The sequence below is a fragment of the Triturus cristatus genome, chromosome 10 (genome assembly GCF_964204655.1).
Source record: "Triturus cristatus chromosome 10, aTriCri1.1, whole genome shotgun sequence".
Lineage (NCBI taxonomy): Eukaryota > Metazoa > Chordata > Amphibia > Caudata > Salamandridae > Triturus > Triturus cristatus.
The window spans coordinates 839,159,976-839,174,883 of record NC_140593.1 but is presented as its reverse complement, the minus strand read 5'-3'; the positions used below and the strand labels follow the sequence as shown (position 1 = coordinate 839,174,883).

The following is a 14,908-nucleotide window of genomic DNA, read 5'->3' as shown; positions in this document are numbered from 1 at the left end:
ACCCCGGTGGTGGGTCTGCGAACCAAGATCACACCAGGAAGTCCTGGAGAACGGAACGGCATAAGAAGCCGTCTCTCCGGACTTGGCTGTCCAGGCAGTAATGCTTGGCAAACGTGTGCAGCGAGGCCAACGTTGCTGCCTGACAAATGTCCTGCAGAGGGACTCCCCGTCTCAAGGTAGTAGTAGCCACTGTGGCCCGAGTGGAATGGGCCCTCAGCCCGACAGGAGGTTCCTTCTTAGCCAAGGAGTAACAGTCCTTAATGCACAAAACGACCCACCGAGAGATGGTCCGCTTGTGCACCGCCCGCCCCTTCTTAGCACCCACGTAGCCAGCGAAGAGTTGGTCGTCCACCCGGAACGGTTTTGTGCGGTCCAGATAGGAGAGCGCACGTTTAGGGTCCAGACCGTGGAGCCTCTCTTCCTCTTTCGAGGGATGCGGAAAGAAGGTGGGCAATGTAACAGACTGGCTGATGGGAAAGGCAGTAACCACCTTAGGAAGAAAGGAAGGACAAGCCCTTAGAACAACCTTGTCCGGATGGACGGAGAGGAAAGGAGGTTTAGAAGAAAGAGCCTGGAGCTCACTCACTCTTCTGGCAGAGGTGATGGCAACCAGGAAAGCAGTCTTGAGAGTCAGAAGACTAAGAGCGCAGTTATGAAGTGGTTCGAGTTCAAACGCCATTTCTGAACCATCATGCACCGGCGGCTCAGTTCGTCCGCCCTGGCGTTCAGAGAGCCCGCCAGGTGTTGAACCGCCAGGGAGATGCCCTGATGTGCCAGCCATGTCCAGAGGCGCAGAGCCTCCTGACAAAGGGTCCACGACCCCACCCCAGCCCTGTTTGTTGCAATACGACATGGCGGTGGTGTTGCCCGTGAACACCTGCACGACACTTCCCCGTACAGAGGGAAGGAATGCCTTCAGTGCAAGTTGGGTCGCCCGCAGCTCTAATAGGTAGATATGGAGCCCGGACTCCGCCGGAGACCAGGGGCCTCTAATCTCCGCCTCTCCCATGTGGCCCCCCCATCCCAGGAGGGATGCATCCGTCACCACTACGTGTTCCGGTAGGGAGAGGGATCTGCCACTGACCCAATCGTGGTCCGTGAGCCACCACTGAAACTGTCTTGCAGTGCCCTCCGAGATCAGGACGTGGTCGGACATGTTGCCCTGATGTTGAGCCCACTGGAACTTCAGGTCTCACTGCAGAGCCCGCATCCGCCACCTGGCGTGATGTACCAGCAGGATGCAGGCGGCCAGCAGCCGCAGGACCATCATGACCGAAACGCGGGATAAAGGCTGAAAGATCGGAATCAGAGTCTGAATATCCCGAACCATAGGGGTCGGCGCCGGCGCCGGCGGAGGGGTCGTAAGGTCAATCGGCGTCGACCGGGATCCAGGCCTGGATCCCACGGGGACCTGCGGTGTCTGGACCGAAGTCGACGACTGTGCCGGGGCCGAAGCCGTCGGCTCGCTAGGTCCCCCAGTCGGACCTGCGGGGTCCGAAGGCGCGCCAGAAGGCCGCGACGGCGGAGTGAGACTCCTCATGGCTACGAGGAAGTCCCGGATCTCGCCCGGAGTTGCATTAGGCCCAGGGACCGGAGGGTATGGGGCCGGACGCGACTCCTGCGGCTCCGACGGAGCCACGCGGGTGGTGACACCCAAACCCTCAGCCGAGTCGCGCAACCGGCGAGGGGAGTCAGAAGAGCGGTGTCGCTTCTTCAACTTCTTCTTGCTGTGCCTCGACTTACCTGAATGCGAGGACTTCGAACCCGACGAGCGGTGAGGACTTCGCTGACGACGCCTACCGACGCGTAAGGGTACTGCTGACGAAAAATCTTTCCGGATCCAGCCTGACGAACAAGTTACTTACCTTCGGTAACGATGTATCTGTAAGAAACATTAGTTAGTTGGATTCCTCACCTTAGAATATCCCCAGGCGTCAGACTGGATCCGGAAGATTTTTCATCAGCAATACCCCTTGCGCGTCGCTAGGCGTCGTCTGCGGCTCCGCGTCAGTCGTCGGCGTCGTGCGCCGGAATGACGTCGGAGTACTTAGACGCCGCCCTCGCGCGCTGACGTCAGTTCTTGTACATAGCTTTCCGCGCCAGGAACGCAGATACATGCAAGAGACCGACACTGGTGCCAAAAAATCTAGGGCCCTGAAAGGGATAGCCTTAACCCTAGATGTCAGTTCGCAGAACGGGGAGGATGGGTGGGTCGGTGAGGAATCTAACTAACTAATGTTTCTTACAGATACATTATTACCGAAGGCAAGTAACTTGTTCATCTGAAAGAAACACGTTAGTTAGATTCCTCACATTAGAATAGATACCCAAGCAATACCATCCCCGGTGGTGGGTCTGCGAACCAAGATCACACCAGAAAGTCCTGGAGGACAGAACGGCCAAAGAAGCCATCCCTCCGGACTTGGCTGTCTAGGCAATAATGCCTGGCAAACGTGTGTAGCGAAGCCCACGTTGCCGCCTGACAGATGTCCTGCAAAGGGACTCCCCGTCCCAAAGCAGTAGTAGCCGCCGTGGCCCGAGTAGAATGGGCTCGCAGCCCAACAGGAGGGTCCTTTTTTGCCAAGGAGTAGCAAATTTTGATGAACAAAACGACCCACCAAGAGATGGTCCGTTTGTGCACAGCTTTCCCCTTCTTAGCACCCACGTATCCATCGAAAAGTTGGTCGTCCACCCGGAACTGCTTTGTGCGGTCCAGATAAAAGGAGAGCGCACGTTTTGGGTCCAGACGGTGGAGCCACTCTTCCTCTTTGGAAGGATGCGGAGGCGGAAAGAAGGTGGGCAAGGTGACAGACTGCCCAAGATGAAAGGGGGTCACCACTTTCGGAAGAAAGGAGGGACGAGGCCGAACGACAACCTTGTCTGGATGAACAGAGAGAAAAGGAGGCTTTGATGATAAAGCCTGGAGCTCACTCACCCGTCTACCCGAGGTGATGGCTACCAGAAAAGCAGTCTTAAGAGGACAATTATGAAGAGGCTCAAAGGGAGCGCACATTAGAAATGTGAGAACAAGATTCAAATCCCACTGAGGCATTACAAAAGGGACAGGAGGGAACGTGTGAGTAATGCCTTTTAGAAAGCGTGTAACTACAGGGGACTTGAAAAGAGAAGGCTGATCAGGAAGCCGCAAGAAGGCAGAGATGGCAGCAAGATAACCTTTCAAGGTGCCCAGGGCAGAGCCCTGCCGGGCCAAAGAAAGAAGAAAGAGGAGAACCTCAGAAAGAGGAGCGGAAAGGGGATCCACAGCCTTTGCTGTGCACCATGCCACAAATTTGTTCCACCGGCAGGCGTATACAGTCTTTGTGAAGGGACGCCTGGCTGCCAGAATGACATCACAGACTTCAGGAGGCAAGTCAAATGGCATCAACTGCCGCCGCTCAATCTCCACGCATGGAGGTGGAGGCTGGACAGGTTCGGGTGTAGGACCGTCCCCTGCTGCGGCGACAGAAGATCCTCCCGAAGGGGCAGACGTATCGGAGGATCGGTCAACATACTGAGTAGCTCGGGATACCAGTACCTTCGTGCCCAATCCGGAGCCACCAAGATGACTTGGGCCCGGTCGTGCCTGATCTTCTTCAGCACTCTGGGCAGAAGTGGTATAGGCGTACAACAGACCGCAACTCCACTTGTGACGAAAAGCGTCGCCGAGCGAGTGCCGCCTTGGAAATTCCAACGCGCAGAACTGCTGACATTGCGCGTTCTCTTCGGTGGCGAATAGATCTAACCAAGGCTCTCCCCACTGCTGAAAGAGACCTTGCGCCACTTCGGTGTTCAGACGCCATTCGTGATCCATCATGCACCGGCGGCTGAGTTCGTCTGCTCTGGCGTTCAGAGAGCCCGCCAGATGTTGAACCACCAGGGCGATGCCCGGGTGTTCCAGCCATGTCCAGAGGCGCAGAGCCTCCTGACAAAGGGTCCACAACTCCACCCCGCCCTGTTTGTTGCACTACCACATGGCGGTGGTGTTGTCCGTGAACACCTGCACGACACTTCCCCGGACAGAGGGAAGGAAGGCTTTCAGTGCAAGCCGGATCGCTCTCAACTCCAACAGGTTGATGTGGAGACGAGACTCCGCTGGAGACCAGGGGCCTCTGATCTCCGCCTCTCCCATATGGCCACCCCATGCCAGGAGGGACGCATCCGTCACTACGACATGCTCCGGTTGGGGAAGGGAGAGGCTCTTGCCCTTGACCCAATCGCGGTCCGTGAGCCACCACTGCAACTGCTGTGCAGTGCCCTCAGAGATCAAGACATGGTCGGACAGGTTGCCGTGATGCTGGGCCCACTGAAACTTCAGGTCCCACTGCAGAGCCCGCATGCGCCGCCTGGCGTGATGCACTAGTAGGATGCAGGAGGCCATCAGCCCCAGAAGCCGCAACACTAGCCTGACCGAAACCCAGGATAGAGGCCGAAAGATGGGACTCACGGCTTGAATATCCCGGACCCGCTGTTCCGGTGGATAGACCCGGAACTGCACCGAATCGAGAACCGCTCCGATGAAGAGGAGCTTCTGTGAGGGACTCAGGTGTGACTTCGGCACGTTGATGGAAAACCCCAGCAAATGCAGGAGATCTGCCGTAGTCTGGAGGTGGGAGAAGACTGCCTGGGGCGAGCCCGCGTTCAACAACCAGTCGTCGAGATAGGGGAAGACTGGAACCCCTGATCTGCGCAGATGAGCTGCGACCACCGCCATCACTTTCGTGAACACCCGAAGGGCACTGGTGAGGCCGAAGGGGAGCACGGTAAACTGAAAGTGCTCTTGACCCACCGTGAACCGCAGGTAACGCCGGTGGGCCGGCAGGACGGGGATGTGGAAATATGCGTCCTGCAAGTCCAACGCCACCATCCAGTCTCCAGGGTCTAGGGCAGCTAGAACCTGAGCCAAAGTTAACATCTTGAACCTCTCCTTCCGGAGGAAGGCATTGACGTTCCGGAGGTCCAAGATAGGGCGTAGGCCCCCTTTGCCCTTCTTGGGAACCAGAAAGTAATGGGAATAACAACCACGACCTACTTCTGGGCTCGGAACGCGCTCGACGGCCCCCTTGGCCAAGAGGGCCGAAACTTCCTCGTGGAGAAGATTCAAATGATCCCCCGAGATACGGTGGTGCTGCGGTGGCATGGCTGGAGGGGTCGTCTCGAAGGGGAGGGAGTAGCCCCTTCGGACGATTTGCAGCACCCACCTGTCCGATGTGATGGACCGCCAGTGGAGCAGGTGATGGCGAACTCTGCCGCCCACTGGCGTGGAATGGGCCTGAAAGCTCGGACTAGGAAGGCTTTGAGGCGGATGCTGCCGGGGTGGATGTGGGCTGACCGCGTCGTCCTCCAGAACCGCCTCGGCGGAAACCACGTCCGCGACCGCGTGCAGGTTGGTTCTGCGGCTGGTGGCTAGGCGCACATGGGGAGGCACCCCTTCCTTGGCCACGAAAGGGGCGAAAGGCGGAAGTTTGCGACCGCGGGGCCGAGAGGCCCAAGGACTTGGCCGTAGCCCGGGAGTCCTTAAAGCGATTCAGCGCACTGTCCGCTTTCTCGCTGAAAAGGCGAGTGCCATCAAAGGGCATGTCCATGAGGGTGCTCTGGATATCGCCCGAAAATGACGTGGACCGCAGCCAGGCGTGACGTCTAAGCGCCACTGAGGTAGAAATCGCCCTACCCAGCGAGTCCGTAGTGTCAAGCCCACATCGGATAGCATGTCGTGCTGCATCCCTCCCATCGGCCAGAGCCTGGGTAAGACGTGTCTGGACCTCCTCCGGACACAGGGGCAGCACGTCCTCCACCGTATCCCACAGAGAGTGGGAATAACGGTCCAAGTGACAGGCGGTGTTCAAAGACCGCAGACCCAAACTAAGGGAGGAGAACAGCTTTTTGCCGAACTGTTCCAGTCTCTTGGAATCCCGGTCCGGCGGAGCGGTCGGGAAGGAGGATTGGAAGGTAGAGACCTGGATAACCAGGCTCTCGGGGGTAGGGTGTTGGGACAGAAAACTGGGGTCGCCCGGAGCAGGGCGGTGGCGCCTGGCGACGTTCCTGTCCACAGGAGGAACTGTGGAGGGCTTGGACCAGGTGCCCTGCAGAACGTCAGTGAGGGCCTCATTGAATGGCAGCAGAGGCTCAGTGGAGCTTGCTGCAGACTGAAGCACCTCAGTGAGGACGTTAGTCCTCACAGCCACGGCAGGTAGCTCGAGCCCAAGGGCTGCGGCCGCCTTGCGCAGCACCACAGAGAAAGCAGCACCCTCCTCCAAAGCCACAGTCGGGGGAGAGATGAATCCAGTGTCTGGAGAGGTATCCAGACCACTGGCCTCCCCAAGTTCATCTGCCCAGTCCTGTGACAGTTGAGCCTGAGCGGCCATAGGATCCTCGGATCCCTCCCATTCGCCCCCATCATCCGATTCCTGGTATGCAGGAGGAAGGATCGGAGCCAGGCGATAGACAAAATGTGTCACCAGCGGCGCCGAACGCGACGTCCATCGACGCCGTAACGGCGCCGGGCCCGGAGCGGGGCTGAACTGGGGCTCGACGCCGAGCGGAGTCGGCGTCGGAGGTGGTACCGGTGTCGACACCGGCGGAGGAGGCATGACGAGGTCGACCGGCGTCGGCGGGGACGGGTCCCTCGGGCGCTTGCGGCGTTGAGGCCGGAGCCGTCGACGGCGCCGGGGCCGGAGCCGCCGGCAGGCAAGGTTGCCCAGTCGGGTCCGCGGGGCCCGAAGGCGCGCCAGCGGGCGTCGACGGCGGAGCCAGGTTCCTCATGGCCGAGAGGAAGGCACTGACTTCCGCCGGCGTCGCGTCAGTCCCAGGGACCGGCAGGTATGGGGACTTGCGCGGCGCCTGCGGCTCCGCTGGAGCCGCGGGGGTGGAACCACCCTGACCCTCGGCCGAGTCGCGCGACCGGCGAGGGGAGTCCGAAGAGCGGTGTCGCCTCTTGGACTTCTTTGAGTGCTTCGACTTACCCGAAGACTTGGAGCCAGACGATCGATGATGACGTCGGCTGCGGCTCGGCGACCGATCCTTGGACCTCCTCCTGGACCGGGATCGAGAGGGGTGCGGAGCTGAGTGGCGAAGCTCGAGAAGCTTACGGGACCGCTCCCGTCTAGCCTTCGAGGTCAGGGCCTTGCAGTCCGAACACGACGCCGCGTCGTGGTCGAGGCCCAAGCAGTAAAGGCACCGGCGGTGATGGTCCGTAACCGACATCAAGCGGTTGCAGTCAGCACAGGCTTTAAAACCAGGCATCCTACCAGCACCGGAGTCGAGACAAGATCAAAAAGGATCGAAAAAAGTTAGTCAAAAAGTGACTAAAGAGGTAGCTCTCCCGGATCTGCGGTTACTGGCACGGAAAAAAAGAAGAACTGACGTCAGCGCGCGAGGGCGGCGTCTAAGTACGCCGACGACGGACGCGGAGCCGCAGACGACACCTAGCGACGCGCAAGGGGTATTGCTGACGAAAAATCTTCCGGATCCAGTCTGACGCCTGGGGATATTCTAAGGTGAGGAATCTAACTAACGTGTTTCTTTCAGATGCCTGGGGATATTCTAAGTTAAGGAATCTAACGTGTTTCTTACAGATTGATTGATATGGAGCTCGGACTCCGCCGGAGACCAGAGGCGGCTGATCTCCGCCTCCCCCATATGGCCGCCCCATCCCCGGAGTGCTCCGGTTGGGGAAGGAAGAGGGATCTGCCGCTCATGGACGCGCTGTTCAGGAAGATAAACCCGAAATCGCGCCGTGTCCAGAACCGCTCCGATGAAGAGGAGCTTCTGAGAGGGAGCCAGATGCGACTTCGGCATGTGGATGGAGAACCCCAGCAAATGCAAGAGGTTGGACGTAGTTCTTGAGTTGTGAGGCGACTGCTTTGGGCGAGCCCACCGTGAATAGCAAGTAGGCGAGAGAGGGGAAGACCGAAAACCCCGAAATGCACAGATGAGCTGCGACCACCGCCATCATTTCTGTGAACACCCGAGGGGCGCTGGTAAGGCCAAAAGTGAGTACGGTCAACTGAAAGCGGGAACAATTTGAACTTTTTCTTCCAAAGGAAGTAAGTGACGTACCGGAGGCCTAAAAGAGGACGCAGGCCCTTGTCCTTCTTTGGAATCAAGAAGTAGTGGGAATAACAACCACGACCTATCATTGGCGTCGGAACTTGCTCGACGGGCCCCTCTGACCAAGAGGGCAGAGAACGTCCTGCTGGAGAAGCGCCAAGTGATCCCCCAACATGCGGTGGTACGGAGGGGGCACGGCCGGAGGGGCAGAACCAAACTGTCCGAAGTGATGGTGCGCCAGTGGGGGAGGCGATGGAGAATCGTGGAGAATCGTGCTGCCCACCTGCGTTTGGTGGGCCCAAAAACCCCGGATTAGGAAGGTTTGGAGGCCGTGGTGGCCACGGACTGACCTGGCCGCTGACCCACCTCTGCGGGTACGCTTTCAGCGGCTGCGCAGAGTGCGCTGCTGCGCAGGCCTGCAGCTTTGAAAGGAACGTGTTTGGGCGCCTCGTCCCTGCCAGGAAAGGAACGAAAGGCAAACCCCAAAGGAGTGCACGTGGCGGACAGGCCCAAGGACTGGGCCGTTGCCCAGGAGTCCTTAAAACGTTCCAACGTGCCATCCGGGTTGTCACCAAAGAGGCGCGTGCCATCAAAGGGCATGTTCAACAAAGCATTCGTGACATCCCCTGAGAAGCCAGTGGCTCTGAGCCAGGCGTAACGGCGGCGCCGAGGCCAGAGCCAGCCGGTGGCGCCGAGGCCGGAGCCATCGGCAGGTCCGAGGCCAGGAGCCAACAGCGGGTCCGAGGCCAGGAGCCAACAGCGGGTCCGAGGCCAGGAGCCAACGGCGTCTCAGGGTATCTTGCTGACATTGCCGGGGCCAAAGGCGGCGGCACGGGGGCATAACCACCCAACAGTTCCACGGGGCCCAAAGGCGCTCCGGAGGGACCTGAAGGGGCAAATAAATGGCCCATGGCCGATAGGAACCCTTTTATTCTCTCCGGAGACGCGTATGGCTCTGGAGAAGGCAGGTCGGCCGCAGGCAACAACGGAAGCTCCACCGGACCTGCGGGGGAGTGACCACCCACCACCTTCACTGCGTCCCGCGACCGTTGAGGGGTAGGCGAAGAGCGACGCCACATCTTCGACCTGGTATGGCGCTTCGACCTACCTGACCCCGATGCTACAAATGGAGCGGAGCAATTACCAGGCCACAAAGAACTGGCGGGAACGCTCCCGCAAGACTTCGGCGCTATGGCCCGACAACTGGGGCACATCTCGGGGTGATGGACGTGCCCGAAGCAGAAGAGAGACACGACATGCGGGTCCTCCGCCGACATCTTCCAATGGCAGTCCCTACAGGACTGAGACCCGGGCATCCCTACTGCATCAGAAGACGAGTACTCGACAAACAAGAGAAACAAGTCTCAGAAAACAAGTCAAAAATATGACTAGGAGTACTGCTCTCTCTCGGATCTGCGCTTGCTGGTGCGGAAAAAGAAAGAACTGACGTCAGCGCGCGTGGGCGCGTCTAAGTAGCTCCGACAACGTCATCTCGGCGTCTACGACGCCAGCGAAGTACGCGGAGCTGCACGACGACGCCTACTGATACGCATGGGTACTGCTGACAAAAAACTTTCCGGATGCAGTCTGACGCCTGGGGATATTCTAAGGTAAGGAATCTATTACTAACGTGTCTTTTTCAGATACAATGTATTCTGGTTGGAATCTAGATGTTTTGGATACAACCAGGCCAATGTGGACTGGCGCCATAGGATGTTCACATGCATTCGTCTCAGAGAATTCTGGTGGGGCATCCTTGCTGAAGTGAGCTGAAGATTAAAGCTTAAGATCACTCTGGATGCGTATGGGACTCTATTTGGCATTGTGGTTTATTCCTCTGAAAATGACAATAGGCCAGTGCCAATTGGTTATTTCCTCTTAAGTAGTAAGAGTGTTAGTCCTGGCTAATTAGAAATCTGATACAGGTCCCTCAGATTCCCAATGGATGCAAAGGATGTATAAAGTTCACGCACGCAAAGGTTTGTATGCAAAGAGAGTGGGATCTAAATTTGTAGATATTGGGAGAATGAAGTTGATATGAAAGCAGTACGTTTGTAGGAACTATGTTTTAAGTACAATTATGGACAGATTTTGCAAGCAAATGAGTTATTTTTGTTTGAACTACATTTTTAATTTACATTCATGAGACTGAATTTTCGATTGAGGAGCTATTAATTGAAATAATGTTTGATGAATGTTGCTGTTACAGCTAAAATATAAATAACAAAAAAACCTTTAGACCGGTACCAATAGGTAGCAAAGGCAATGATACCCAACAAAGTTGATTCTGCTATAGAAAATATACATTCTTTTGCAGGCGATGGGGTTAGACATCTTTTGTGTTACAGGACCACTTGCCTTTGTCAGCTAATGGTTTAAACATGTTCTGAGAGATAAGATTCCAGTATAGAATGGCAGAAAAACAATCAGGACAGGCCTCAAACCTTCATCTAAAGTTACAGTATTTAATGCAGTTTCTAGGTCTCTGTAGTGGCAGCAAAGTTTCAAATCTGTTTTTTATGGTGTTTGGAGATGGGAAGCAGTACAAATGTTTGGGAAAGAAACCACGAAAGAGATTCGGAGGGAATATGTTAAAGTTTTTAACAGTTTTATGTAGATGAGCTCCTACATTTTACACTAGTTAATGTCATCTTAACTAGTGGAACAATCTAAAATCCTCACTGAATTTTGTCCTTACCTCCTCATGGCATCATACTATTTGTTTTCTATAAGAAATGATGGTAAAACACCTGGTCAAATCATGCACTATGTATTGGCTTTGTACTACTTTTCTCCACAAAGGTCTGCAGCATTCATGACTGAATTAATCACCACTGACCACAACTTCACATACGTGCACACCCAACATACACCTCTAAACCCCTTCGTGCAACACTTAATCTGACAAGGACTACAAAGACTAGTGAAGATGAACTAAAGCTGCAATGTCTAAAATACAAGTTTGTGAGTCAGAAGCATACAAACAGCACAGCAGAACATCTATGTATTGACATCTTCAGAAGGCATTATGTACAAGCCTGAACCGTACAAGCACTTCCTCTGCTACCCCACAAGAGAGGGACCTAAACCTCTGACAAGTAATATCACAGAAATCTAAATTTGTGGTAGCGTCCAGTGAGAATCCTAAGCAGTACAACTGTTCCACTGGAATCATAATCTCTATTCCTTCCTACTATGTCAATACATTCTCATCTCAACAAACACTTATGAGGATACAAATGATGTTCATCTCATCAAAACTGGAAGTCTGTTTCTGCTATCTGACCAAATAAGAAATTTGAAATTTAATTCAATCTCAATCCATAGTAAGTCCATAGTAAGTCTCAGACCATGCATCCTAAAGAATGCTAACCACTGAAATTGCTTTGGAATCCCTTTATATTTATACAGTGATGACTAGGCAACTGCCTTGCATGCCTGTCAAAGTGCCTCCTCACCTCTGTTGGTTCACAAGTTGTTGTGCTCTCCTCCTTTTTCCGCTCCTCTTCTTCTTGCTCAAGCTCCTTGATGCTTTCTTCCAGGACATTGGGCCAGAAGTCACCTTCAAAATAAGGCAGCTCATTGGCACTTGTAATCCGATCTTCTGTGGCCTGCTTGAAGATGTCCTGCATGGATTGAAAAGGAACTACCTGAGACTGAAATACTCTGGGTGCAATAACATAATTAGACAGATATGGTGTCTCCCAAACAATTCTAAAGAAAGAGCCTTGAAGCTTTTAAGTTACAAGTTAATCACATGAAAAGATTACTCACTTGGTGTAACAATAACTGGAAAGGAATATATTTCCGGAAATCCTTAGAATGGCTCTACCCAAACACTTAAAGATGGCATCCACAAAACTCAGCAGCTGCATCCTTTAAACTTCCAAACAAGGTGGATCACAACACAGATCTACAAACAGATTCCCAGATAGTGTAATATCACAGTGTAACAGTACCCTCCTTAGGAAAAGGAATTCTTGCTGCAAACTTATGTATACAAATAGATTGTTCTAAAATACTAGCTGGCTCCTGCCCATGCGAGTAAATTCTAAATATTTCCTGCACTGAAGAGAGCATACTTTTAAAGTCTAGGCATATGTATATTATAAATGTGAATGTGAGAGAACTCATCACAAGTACCAAAACTGACAATGTTTAATTGTTTTTTTACTTCAATAGCTTTCACAGATGAGACTAGTGCCTAACCCACCGTGCTATATATCAAATTACAAAGGGTTAGCACTAGGAAATTCAATCAGTTATTTAGTGGGCTATACAAGGCTTTACCATAAGATGGTAACTAAGACCAAAGAAACATGCTCAAGCTTGTAAGTGTCTGAGGATGCTGGAAAAGGGACATGAGCATTACACCGTGGTGCAGAGAGCAGAACATGGCGTGCCTTGCTATACATAACTCACAAAATTTCAAGTAGATGATAAAGTCTTCTGGAAGACCACAAACCACAGCAGGCAAAAACAATTTTACCAACAGAACTTTGCTTCCCAGGTAGAAGGATAATGCTCACTTGAAAGAGCAGACTAATGCTGATGAAATGGTAAATAAGCCATATCAAAACTGACTTATGCTAGGAGTCTGCAGCTCACCTTGTAATCGTGTATTATCCTTTCTGCAAAAGCCTTGTCCAACATCTTTTTGTACCACTCCTGAAGACGTTTAGGCTTAGGAATTTTCTGATCAGCAGGGTGGCAATGGAAGATGTAGTCGTCTCCTTCACTTGGGGGGCAGGCCCAAATATGGCCCATAACATACCTGTGGTGCACACGTTATTCATATTAACAAATGGATCAAAAGTTATATTGACTAGATATATAGATGTAATTATCCAACAGTAATTTATTGTGATAAGGTTTATTTTAGGAAAATGAACTAATTTGCGCTAATAAAAACAGCACAGATTTTTTTTTCCTCCACCGCCAGGGAACTAAGTAGAGACGTATTCTGATATTAATTAATAAAATGTACTTTATGGATGCCATTGGCTTTTCATTGAAGCACAAACCCATCACACAAATGGATATCTGATACACTGTATACAATAAAGGAGAAAGGTTCAAGAAGTTAAGACATGAATACAGTAAAAGAGCTACGAGGGACCAGAGGTTGAGGGCACAAGGACTTTTATAAACCACATGTCAAGATCGCTAATATTAGAAAAGGTCGGAGTGCTGCGTATCAAACTTCAAATGCCTACCTCTATGCCATACAACTAAGCAATTTACTTTTCCAAAGCATGAAGTGTGTGTTTGAAGTTTAAAAATAAAGAAAATGTTATTCACCCTGTAAGCCATTGGTTTGCTCTTGTATATTGCCCTATTTTTCGTTCTCACCCAACCTGCTTCCTATGTCCGCTTTAATTTTAATTTGCATCTTTTGTATTTTGTCCCACTGTTTCCTTGATCTCTCTACACTAGCTGTTTTCCTATGTCTCCCGCAACCGTATGTAAAGCGCTCTGATTTCCAACTGGGTCATGTTCGTGCTATACAAAACTCTAAATAAATAAATAAAAAGCATCTGTTCGTGGCATTTAGTGCTGTAGATTCACATGCTCTGGATACTCCTGCAATCTATTGTAGGTCTTGGACGTGTGCAACTTCTTTTTCTTTCCAGAAGTTTTCAAGTCACCAGGTAAAGTAGATCCAACTATTACTGGTAATGTACATGGGCAGAGGTTCCATTGTTAGATCATTTCATCACATGGAGGGTGAGGCTAGGAATGGAGCGTAAAGCTATAGAAGAAGATTATCATGCAGAGTGAAGAAAAAAGAGCCTCTGTAAGGACAGAAGGCTACCAGAGGGTGGTGGGCTTGTGTATCTACAGCACTACATACCACAAACAGATGCTTACAGGGTAAGTAACATTTTCTGATTGGGGCATGTGTTGCCATAGACACACACATGCTGCACATAGACTATGAAGCAGTTCTCCTGTAAGCGGTGGCTTGCCAGAGGACGTTGCACAGGACTGAAAGAGTGAATAGAGCACAGTTTGTCCAACATTTGCTTATTGGTGTGCTAAGGAATGCACACAGTAGTGCTTGGTGCAACTGTGTGGAGTGGACCAGGCAGCTGCTTTGCAAATGTGAGCTATAGTAATGCTGCCTAAGAAAGCCATAGAGGTTCACTTTTGAAAGTAGAGTGGGATCTGGGGAGGACAAGCAAAGACCGTTTGGCTTTAACCTAACAGGTCTGAAAACATCCGAACAAACAATGTGGCTTACAAAAAAAGAGAAGTTGTGTCTAACAGAAACATTTAGTTCGGTCAATGTAATACATGGAGACCCTTTTGACATCTAGTGTGTGAAGACCTCTGCCACTGACTCTGGATGTGGGAAGAACACTGGGAGTTTATTGAGGCGGATAGACAAGATCATCTCGTAGAGAAATTTGAGGTCTGTCCTAAACACTACCCAATCTGCATTAACATGGAAGAAGGGTTCTTCAAGGGTCATGGACTGAAGTAAACTGACCCACCTTAGGGAGGTGATGGCCACTAGTAAGGCTACCTTCCAGGAAAGAAACTGCAAAAGGCATGAGTGACATGGTTGGAAAAGGAGGACCCATAAGTCTGGTAAGAACTATGTTGATATTCCAATGGGGATAGGTGGCACTCTGGGTGGAATTACTCTTTTCAGTCCCTCAATTACGGTCTTAATCACTGGAATTCTTAAGAGTTAAATGTGCTCTCTGTTCTGAAGGTAGGCAGCAGCGACAGCCCCATGAAGTCTAATAGAGGTATAAGTGAAGCCTGTCTCTTTGCAAGTGAAGCAGATAAACAATATCGTGGACATCTGCTTAAGCGTGTTGACGTACCTGGGAGTGTAGTAGTGCACAAAATA

General features: G+C 52.2%; 1 protein-coding gene across 2 annotated transcripts in view; it reads right to left on the bottom strand.

Moving 5' to 3' along the window:
• The window catches only part of CREBBP (CREB binding lysine acetyltransferase), a 1,382,831-nt gene that overhangs the window by 150,627 nt on the left and 1,217,296 nt on the right, over window positions 1–14,908 (bottom strand). For both annotated transcript variants that reach the window (XM_085628465.1, XM_085628466.1), the window contains 2 exons: window positions 12,655–12,820; window positions 11,505–11,672 (listed from right to left, as the gene is read on the bottom strand). In XM_085628465.1, coding sequence (XP_085484591.1) covers window positions 11,505–11,672; window positions 12,655–12,820 — 334 coding nt within the window. The remainder of the gene's footprint in view (window positions 1–11,504; window positions 11,673–12,654; window positions 12,821–14,908) is intronic.